The sequence below is a fragment of the Caenorhabditis briggsae genome (assembly GCF_000004555.2).
Source record: "Caenorhabditis briggsae complete genome, chrI, whole genome shotgun sequence".
Taxonomy (NCBI): domain Eukaryota; kingdom Metazoa; phylum Nematoda; class Chromadorea; order Rhabditida; family Rhabditidae; genus Caenorhabditis; species Caenorhabditis briggsae.
Genome location: NC_013489.2, coordinates 2,942,220 through 2,953,203, shown reverse-complemented (window position 1 = coordinate 2,953,203; position 10,984 = coordinate 2,942,220). Strand labels below are relative to the sequence as shown.

The window sequence follows — 10,984 nt, the reverse complement described above, 5'->3', positions numbered from 1 at the left end:
GTCGACTCTAGAGGATCCCTCGCATGATTTTGTATTTAGTCTCGTCCCCATTGCACATTGCCATCAGAAGCTTCTTCGATTGTCGATAAGCCGAGCAACCTATTGAGTAGGTCATCAGTTGACACAGTTTCTGGAACCAACGATCGTCCCGGGGTATCGATTTCTTCCGATCGAGTTCATGAAGGTGTTGAGGGATGAGAAGGACCAGATCGGTGCAGGAGATTATGTAGGCGTCATTGCTGTTGGATGGCCAGTCGGAGGATTCTGGAAGTTTGGGAAATTGAATTTTTGAACTCCCGCTTAATTTCCGGAAATTTTGAAAATTCTTACTCAAAACGGCTGCATTCGGTGGATTGGCTGAACTCGAAACCAATGGAAGATGCGGCAACCAAACCTTCCTCTGATGTCCTCCCTCTACCGTACTACCCCTTGTAATCGTGGCGGGACCTCGGCCTTTCCACTCAGGAATCAACTTTTCCAGCACTTTAAAACACAAATCTCGAATTCCAACCGATTGAAGTTCTTTCAAAAGTCTCTCGGTGATCGCTTCGCTACACTCGCATCCAGCCTCACATCGTTTTTCCAGACAAACGAAAAGCAGCAGTTCGACAGAGCGCAGAAGCGAATAGTTGGCATAGGACTCCTCGGTGAACGGGTAGATTTGATCGGCGTCGTATTTGATTAGGCTAACGAGATGCGTGAAATGGTTAGCGACGACTTTCGAATCGAGAATCGCGACACAGCTGGCGAGCACTCGAGACAGATTGTACGATGGAGAGTCGGAAATGTTTTGCCACGTGGTGGTGGATTTGGATCTGAAGTAACTTGAAAACAGGTTAGAATCTGATTCTGGATGGCCTAGATTTTCATAATTAGGTCATGGTCCAATTTTGGAATTTCAGGTCATGGCCTAGATTTCCAAAATTAGGCCAGGACCTAGATTTTCAAAATTAGCTCATGACCTAGATTTTTAAATTAGGTCAAGACCTAGATTTTTAAAATTAGGTCAAGACCTAGATTTCCGAAATTAGGTCATGACCTATATATACAAAATTAGGTCATGGACTAGATTCAAAATTTAAGACTTTCAAAATTAGGTCATGACCTAGATTTTTTTTCTAAAGTTAGAATTCTCGAATTAGGTTATGACCTAGATTTTCAGCATTCCAAAATTTCAATGTTTGGGTCATGACCTAGATTTCGGAAACTTTCAAAATTAGGCCATGACCTAGATTCCCGGAATGTAGACTACCGTACCTCGTCAGCTTGTTCAAAACCATGTTAATCAGCAATTGCAACCACTGCGTATCATCTGCCTCGTGCGATTGCTTGATTCCATTAATCTGAGAAATCAATACTGAATCCGAGCTCTCTTCGACAATCTTCGGACACCCGTAGAACTGTCCAATGCCAGATTCCGCGACTCGAGTGACACGATAACCAATTCTATGATGGAATATCTCCAGGGTTTTCGCCTGTTTCTTCATCGAATTCTCATATCTTGTGATCGTCTCCTGCACTGCTGATCTCATGTCGTTTGCCAAGTGATAAGTCGGTTGATCTGTGAAAATGTCCAAAAAGATTTGAATCAAATGCTCCGAATCGTCGGAGGTCGTATGGCTCAGAAGTCCGAAGACCACTTTTACGATGGCCTGAGCAATCATTGAGCATCTGTGAAGTGGCATTCGTTTCATTTCCTCAATCATTATCTCAACGAATTTCGTCACTGAACCATTGAATTCGTGTTTCAGCGTCTTGTAGAAGAATGCCCATCGGGTACGGACCGCTTGGAGACGGATGAGCAATTGCTCAATGTAGTTGGTACGCATTTCGTGGAAACCTACGGCGTCTGTCCATTCGGGAAGGGCCTTCCATTCTTGGAGATACGCGCTGTCGATGATTCTGGAAAAGGATTGTTTGGATTTTTGGGGAATTTGAAATTCAAATTTTCTAGAATTTAGGTCAAATTTAAATTACTGTATACATCTTTAAAAGGGGGTTCGCCCCTTCAATCGAATTCCCCACCTATTTTTACACCTAAAACAAATATTTCGAGCGATTTGTGCATTTTGTCGTAAGGTTCGGTTTTTGGTTTGGTGTTTGCACACAATCGGGGCTACAGTAACCCGAAAATACAAAATTGGGGGTTAGAGACGCAGAAAAGTGGTTTTTAGGGTAGTTTTTGATGGGAAACTCGAATTTGATATTGATTTTTACCCATATTTAATATTTTAGACCTGTTCAGGTTTTCCAGCTGTTTTCAAGGATTCTTTTTCGATTTTTCCGAGTTGTTGTGGTCTGAAAATTGATGGAATGGTGTTCGTGAAAATTTCTGTAGGTTACTGTAGGTTTTTCTATTTGCATTTTGCCGTGATTCTGTTTGTGGAAAAAACTACTACAGTAACCTACAGTAATCTTCTCGAACACCGTTCCATCAAATTTCAGACAAAGAAAAACCGGCTGGAAATCCTAAAAAGGTCTAAATATTTTGCAAAATTGGAACAAAAAAAATATCAATTTTCTCTAAAAATATCAAATATGGGTAAAAATTAATATCAAATTCGAGTTTCCCATCAAAAACTACCCTAAAAAACCACTTTTCTGCGTCTCCTACCCCCAATTTTGTGTTTTCGGGTTACTGTAGCACCGATTGTGTGCAAACACCAAACCAAACACCGAACCTCGCGACAAAATGCACAAATCGCTCAGAAATAGTTGTTTTAGGAGTGAAAATAGGTGGAAAATTCAAATTTGCTACACATTTTAATGTTAAAATCGAAGAAAAAATCATTTTTTTTTGAAAAATTGCAAGAAATCAATAATTTTGAAATTTTCCAATTTTCTGAAAATCAGAAAATCCCTTAATATCTGAAAATTTGATTATTTCAAAACTTTTGAACTTTTCAGTTAATTTTCTACACATTTTGATGTATTTTCTGAATATAAAGTTCCCAAATTTTGAACTTTTCGATCAAATTTAAAAATTTTCAAATACCTAAACAAATTCTCATCCAAATTTCCGGGACTATTCGCCCTGATAATTGCTCTCAGAGCTGCTCCATAAACCATCGGATGATTCAGTTTCCTAGATAAATGTTTCTTCGCCTGTCGCTCCGCCCACTTTTTCTCCAATCCCGGAAATCCCAAAACGGCGAAAACCAATCGATTGGAGGTACTCAAAACGGGTTGTCTCTCAAATCGCGGCTGAACTTCGTCCATTTGATCTCGATCACATCCGTACAACTTCAGAGATCGGATTTTGATAGTGTTTTGTGTTGATTTGGGAATCACTTCGATCGATATCTCCCGGTGGTCCATGTTTAGAGATTCCTCTCGTGAGAGACGCAGATCGAAGGCTTTATGTTCTCGAGAGTTGATTGAATAGCGAGTGCCACCGATTTTGAGGAAATCTGGACCTGTTGGACCTTCCACCTCCACACGAATCATTCGAACGATTTGTCTGAAAGTATTGATTTTTAATGATTTTTCTTTCAATTTCCGGATTTTTTGAAATTTCGATTTTCCGAGTTTTGGATTTTTCAATTTGCCAATTTTCGAGTTTCGGAACTTCATAATTTTCGAAATCCCAAATTTTGAAAATTCCGAAATTCCAAAATTTGAAACATTTGGAAAATCGAGAATTCCGAAATTTTAAAGATTGGAAAATTTGAAAAATCAAAAATTCCAAAATTTGAAAAAACGGAAATTTTGAAATTTGGAAAATTTGAAAAATCCAAAATTTGGAAAATTCCAAAATTTCGAAATTTAGAAAATCAAAAATTTGGAAAACTTGAAAATTCTGAAAATTGGAAAACAGATTACCCGAATTTTTAAAAATCTAGGTCACGACCCAAATTCCAAGTCAATCTAGGTCAAATTTGGATTTGTAGGTCATGACCCAGATCATGGCCTAGATTTCCAAAATTAGGCCATGACCTAGATTTCCGAATTCGGGTCATGACCTAGATTTCCACATGGCCTAGATTTCCAAAATTTGGGTCACGGCCTAGATTTTTTTTAATTTGGGTGATTCAAAAATTAGGTCGTGACCTAGATTTCCAAAACTTTGAAATTAGGCCATAGCCCAAATCAATGCTCACCTCGAATTAGTAATCCTGGCCAACAACGTGAAATGTGTCTGCTGAACTACCGTAATCGGCATACAATTCTCCTGAACCGCCGCCATCCGATGATTCAACTCATCATGCGTGTAGAATGCCTCAATCTCCCTACAACTCCAATCAACACTTCCAATTGGCTCTATCTGCTCAGCCATCAGCACAGCATCCCGCTTATCCAGAGGACGTGGTGTGGCGCCTTGTGTATCCACTATCTCCACCGCGAACCTCTCACTAGGCACGTCTTCAATCCATAAGTCATGTGTCAGTTGCCACGTGGTTTCCCAGATTTCACAAGTCGGGAGATCAGCGAACAGCAAGCAAGAGTAGATGGCTTGTTTTTTAGAACTGATAAGCAGGAAGTAGGTAGAGATTGGCCGTTTTACATGCGTCTTTTGAATCAATATCTTATCTTCTTGGGGTAGAAAATAGATCACTTGATCTGAGATCTCTTTGGACAGACACGAAATCAACCCAGCTGACTCTCTCCACACTTCTACTGGCCATTTGATATTCAACAACTTCCAATCGTAAATCGGCGGAGATCCAGCGTCGGGAAGACGTGCCACGTAGAGAGCTGTATCCAGTGAAACGAAAAGTAGATCAAAAGTGGATGAGTAGTGAAGAGAGACACCGTCTCCGTTCATATCCATTCCGGGAGTATTTACGACGTTCGTCAGGAATATCGAGTTGTTGTCGGCTGAGCAGTCGGTGATGTTGTGCTCGTAGAGATAGCCGGATGAGGCGAGCACGAGGATGCGGATGTTTCCATTGTCCTGATTCAGAATTACGACGTCTTCTACGTTTCCAGTCGTCAGGACCATCTCTTCGACGAAATCCGAATCGTGGAGGGTTAGGTCGTAGACACGGATATATTGCATTGTGGCAACTGGAAATTTAGATTTTGAGATTCTTGAAATTTTGACATTCAAAATTAGGTCATGACTTAGATTTCCAATATTAGGTCATGACCTAGATTTTCAAATACTTCAAAAATTCAAAAATTGGGTCATGACCTAGACATGCAGAAATAGGCCACGACCTAGATTTCCCAAATTAGGTCATGACCTAGACTTGGGTTTTTATGTCACGACCTAAATTTTCAAAATTAGGACGTGACCTAGATTTCCGAAATTGGGTCGTGACCTAGATTCCTAAAATTTGGGTCATGACCTAGTTCTCCAGAAGTTTAAAAACTCAAAATTAGGTCATGACCTACATTCTAAAAATTTCCAGATTTCCAAAACTGGATCATGACCTCGATTTTTTAATTTAGGCGTTGACCTAAATTTTAAAAATTAGGTCATGGCCTGGATTTCCTAATTTTCAAAATCAGAATTTGGGTCATGACCCAGATTTGCAAATGACCTAGATTTTCAAAATTCGAAAAAAATTACCTGCTATCAACTGTCTCTTCTTCTTATCCCCTCTGGTCTCCTCACAAAACATTGCCTTCCTGACTGGATTGTTCTGCATCGATGACGAATTTCCATTCTCCAGCAGTTTAATGTGCGCTCTATCGATAACAGTTCCTTGCGGTGAGAAGCGGAGAGCGTAGATCTCATAGACACCACAGACAACAACCCTATTGCCAGACACGTGTAGAGAGACTGCGTTGAATGGAATCTGTTCGGTTTCTGTTCTCAAAAAATGCATTCCCTGGAGTAGATGGGTTCGGGTGTCCATGTAGTGGAGGTGGAGAGACGTTTGAATCGAGTCTGGAATCATTACGAGCAGTTCGGTGCCGTTGTCCAGTTTGATGACGTCGGCGAGCTCTCGTTGGCGGGGGAGGGCGCTGGAGTTGTGGGTGTCGTGGATGCGGATATCGGAACGACGGATTGGGAGGAAGTGACCGGCTGGAAAAGAAGGATATTGAATATTCTAGGAATTTTGAATCTAGAAAACTAGAAATCCAGGAATCTGTAAGAATCCAAGAATCCACAAATTCAAGAATCTAAGAATCTAAGGATATAAGAATCTAATCCTATAGGTCCCAGCTACCGTAATCCTGAAGGTCTTAACTATCGTAATCCTGTTGGTTTTAACTACAATAATCCTAGAGGTCTTTATTACCGTAATCCTATAGGTTCTATCTACAGCAATCCTATAGGTTCTAACTACCGTAATCCTGAAGGTCGTAACTACAGTAATCCTGAATGCTCTAACTACCGTAATCCTATAGGTTCTGACTACCGTAATCCTGGATTTCTTTGAATTGTTTACTTTTTCTGAGCTCCTAAGTCTTTGAATTTTCGAATTATCGAAATTTCAAGAACCCAAATTTCCAATTTTTCCATTTTTCATAAAGTTTGGCTCACCCGAATCCAACGCCTCCATGAATTCCTCGTTCTCCTCCAACTCGACTCTCTCCATATTTCTCATCGATTTCACTATCTTTTCTCGTTTCTCGGTGACTCTCAACGCCTTCTGATTCCCCTTATCGATTGCTTCCAGAATCTTCTCAATCGATTCATGCGCCTTTTCGAATTCCTCTTGAACCAGCCTCACCGCATTTTTGACAGTTTCAAATCCAGAATTCGAGAATTTCGAGAATTCTGGTTTGAAAAATCCAAATTTATACGGAAAGATATTCGGATTCTTTGGCGACGCCTTCTGAACCATTCCATCGGGTATTTGTCCTCTCAGCGCGTTGATTGGATGTGGAACATGTTCCACTTGTATTATCATTGATTCACATCCATTCGAACCACAATCACAGAAGAATGCTCCCTTCTTTGAGTACGCCAACTCGTGTCCACGATGGCAATTGATTGCACATGTACTACAGACGCCTGTCGATTCGATCATCTTGCAAGTGTAGCAGTTGTACCAGTGTTGGGTTACGAATTCTGAAAATTTTTTGAAATTGATGGATTCTGAGGGATTCTGAATCATTGAAATTCTATTATCTTTCGCTACAGTATCCCAAACTATAGAGTTCTCCTTACTTTCAAAGCACCTCATCTACAGTAATCAATTGTCAATTTCAAATTACAGTAATCGTTATCTACAGTGATTCGTCATCGCTGTGAGATACCGTAATCCCAAGCTACAGTAACATTTTTTTCTGTTTCAGCTACAGTAATACCAAACTGAATTAATTGCTCATCTTTTTCAAAGTACAGGAATCCTCTTTTATAGAAATCCTCGAACTAAAGTAACCTGAAGCTACAGTAATCCTTATCTGTGATCATTTTTCATTGGTACAGTAGTTTTGGAATTTGGAGGATCCTGAGAGATTAAGAGTAGTTCTGGATCATTGAAATTCCATTATGTTCGGCTACAGTAATCCCAAACGATAGATGTCTCTCCTTACTTCCAAAGTACAGTACCTCATCTACAGTAATCTAATCCTGAGCTACAGTAGTCCCAAACTACCGTAATTCTCTACATTAACAGCTTCATCTTTTAAAGTACAGTAATAATTAACTACAGTGATCCTCATCCCCAGTAATCTCTTATCCGTTTCAGCTGCAGTAATCCCCATATCAAATTGGCTACAGTAACCTCTACAGTAATCACAGATTTACTCCTGATACAGTAACCGGTAACTACGGTAACCTCTTCGCCGTTTGAAGTTACAGTAGTCAAAGCTACAGTTATTTATCATTGCTCCAAGATTAAGTGTTCCCAAATTGCAGTAATTCTCCACTACAGTAATCTGAAGCTACAGTAATCCTGAACTACAGTAACGCATAAACAGATAACTTTTTTATGTTAAACTCACAGTGAACTGGCTACAGTACAGATTCACTCCTTCTACAGTAGCCTACAGTAGCCTTACACTACGATTTTTACAAGTGATTCGTGATCCCTGTGAGATACCGTAATCCCAAGCTACAGTAACCTTTTCTCTGCTTCAACTAAAGTAATCCCAAGCTGAAGTTATTTCTCATCCCCTTCAAAGTACAGTAACCCTCCTTTATAGCAATCCCCGACCTACAGTAATCCTCATCTATTATCATCTTTCATCGGTTTCAAAATACAGTAGTCCTTATTTGAAATAATCATAAACTTATCCTCATATCTTCGTCTACAGTAGTATCTTCTCTGTGTCAAGTACAGTAACCGTCAGCTACAATAGACAACTACTGTCATCGCTCTATTCAAAAATACAATAATCTTTGACCGCCGTAATCATTGATAGCTTCAAGATACAGTAATCCCAAAAACGAACCTTCAAAAAACTACAGTAATCTTCATATGCAGCAGTCCCAAACCAAAGTAATTCGTCATTCATTTTAAAGTACAGTAATCTCTCCTAAAAAAACCTCATCATATTTTGAAATACAGTAGGTCTCGATATGAATTCCCAGCAGTCTACAGTAATCCCGGACCTTTTCATTCTTCAGTAACATTCGAATACAGTAACCAATTCATATTTTCAAGGTACGGTAATTTGAAGTCACAGCAATCTTTTCTCTGCTTTAACTACAGTAGTCCCAAACCGAATTAATTTGTCATTCATTTCAAAGTACAGTAACCCTTCTTTATAGCGATCCCCGAACTACAGTTATCCTTATCTATGATCATCTTTCATCGGTTTCAAAGTACAGTAGTCGTTATTTGAAATAATCTTAAACTTATCTTCGTCTACAGTAATCTCTTGTATGTTCCAACTACAGTAATTGTCAGCTACAATAGACAGCTACTGTCATCGCTCTATTCAAAAATACAGTAATCTTTGACTACCGTAATCATCGCTTCGAGATACAGTAATCTCTCGAAAAGACTTACTATTTCCAGTGCTCTTAAAAGTGCAAAAATTGAAATCCAGCTCATTTTTGTGATGTCCCTTCTCGGCATGTCCATTCTTTTTTACACTATCATTTCGTGCTCGAATATCCGAATCCTGAAGTAAAAACGCGCGGATTACTGTATCCTCTGTCGGCTCGACGGGCGGTTCAATGCACAATTGTTGATAGAGACAATTGAAGAAACCAATGAATTCCGTGAGAATCGTCACATCCGGAATGATTCGTTTTTGAGAGTTCTGGAAAATTTTGGGATTTGAAATTTTTCAAAAACCTTGAATTTCTTGAATTTCTCACCTCCACAATAATCGTGTCCCCACTTAAAATGCCCGAATTCTCCAGAATTTTCGCTGGAATCGTTCTCACCGCCTCCTGAATCCGCGCCAAACAATACAGATGCACATTCTCGGTTCCATAACTACAGATTAGCTCCAAAATCGTTTGAATTCGAAACAGCTTTCCATGCACTGGATCTTTCAAATAGTACTCGTTCAGTGTGTTCAGCGAGGAGTTTCCATATTTCTCTGTGGTTTGTACTTTGTAGTCGGGGTGATTGATGAGTCCCTGAATACAGTCTTCGCGGAGGAATAAGTCGAAGATTTGCTCGAGAAACAGTTCGATGGTCTGACGGTGTTCTTTGGCGAGGTCTGGGAACGTGAAGATCACTTCGAGGAATTGTTCGAAACGCGACGAGTAGTTGAAGGGCTGCAAACAATACGTTGAAATTCAAAAAGTTGAAAAATTCAAAATTTTGATTTTTGGAAAAGATGTCATGACCTAGATTTTCGAAAGTAGGTCATGGTCTACATTTCTAAAAATTGGGTCATGACCTAGATTTTCAAAATTAGGTCATAACCTAGATTTTAAAGATTAGGTCATGACCTAGATTTTCAAAATTAAGCCATGACCTAGACTTTCAAAATGGCCTATATTTCAAAATTTCGAAATTTGGGTCATGACTTAGATTCTCAAAATTAGGTCATGACCTAGATTTTTAAAATTTCCAGATTTCCAAAACTGGGTCATGACCTAGATTTTTAAAATTAGGTCATTACCTACATTTCCGAAAATTTGGCCTAAATATCAGTGATTAGAAATACCGAAAAATCGAAAGTTCAGAGAATTCAAACATTGAGTCAGGGCATAATTTCAAAACTAAATAATTGTTAAAATTTTAAAAATTATAGAAATTCCAAAATTCGAAATTTCAAAAGTCCCAACCTTAACATTGGGCTCCATCCATCTGACAATCTTATCCATATGACCAGCAATGAACTCGACAAACTTCTTACTAGCGACCGAAATCGCTTCAGGAGTCGTCCCATCCAATTCAGCCACTTCTATCGTTCTCAACCGAAACCAACAGTGATGTGCCAAATGGAGAATCGATTGGATGTGTGTTCCAAAGTCTGTAGCTCTGACGTCATCTGAGAAGTCGTCAAGCCATTCGAGGAATCCTCCCAGACGATGATTGACCTTCTCGATTGGAAGATCGTTGGTCCATTGTTTCATGTCGGTGGCGACGATTTCGTTGAAGATTCGAAGGAAGAAGCGACGGAATGAGCTGGAAAACGAGAATCTCTAGAATTTGAAATTTTCGATTTTGGATAATTTCAGAAATCCAAATTTCCAAATTTCCAGAATTTCAAAAACCAAAATTCGGTAAAAATTCTGATTCTCGAAATTCAGAAGCCTAGAAATTCCAGAATATCGAAATTCAGAAATTTGAAGAACTCGAAATTCAGGATCCGGGACGTTTCAGAACCACGACGTTTCAGAATATTTCTGCACTTCTGTATAGTGGTTTTTGCATACCAAATGAGCATTGCTCATTTCAATTTCGTGCTTTTCTGCTTTCTTATTCGTTCTCATCTACCGTACTCTAAATAATGATACGTTCACACTTGGAATCTCTCAAAAAATCGAAAAAAAAAATTGAAATTTTCAAAAACGGTGTCTAGAAGTACGCAAAAATGAGATTCAGATTCGCCGGTACTTCCAGATGTCGTTTCTGAAAATTTCAATTTTTTTCGATTTTTTGAGAGATTCCGAGTGTGAACGTATTACTATTTGGGGTACGGTAGATGAGAACGAATGGAGAAACAGGAAAGC

The 10,984-nt window shown here is 39.2% G+C and overlaps 2 protein-coding genes across 2 annotated transcripts in view; both read right to left on the bottom strand.

Annotated features, from left to right (window-relative positions):
* CBG22244 overlaps positions 1-5,020 on the bottom strand; it is a gene marked incomplete at both ends in the record, with an annotated part of 27,601 nt that extends 22,581 nt beyond the window's left edge. Inside the window, 4 exons of the mRNA XM_002638952.1 lie at positions 331-815; positions 1,258-1,902; positions 2,996-3,457; positions 4,101-5,020. Of these exons, the coding sequence (XP_002638998.1) occupies positions 331-815; positions 1,258-1,902; positions 2,996-3,457; positions 4,101-5,020 (2,512 nt within the window). The remainder of the gene's footprint in view (positions 1-330; positions 816-1,257; positions 1,903-2,995; positions 3,458-4,100) is intronic.
* A 481-nt stretch (positions 5,021-5,501) lies between these two features.
* On the bottom strand, positions 5,502-10,435 carry CBG22243 (the record flags this gene model as incomplete). The annotated part of the gene is made up of 5 exons (XM_002638951.1): positions 5,502-5,974; positions 6,437-6,967; positions 8,856-9,111; positions 9,170-9,577; positions 10,100-10,435. Coding segments are annotated over 5 exons (2,004 nt in total), but the record flags the coding sequence as incomplete, so codon positions are not given.
* Positions 10,436-10,984: the final 549 nt, after the last annotated feature.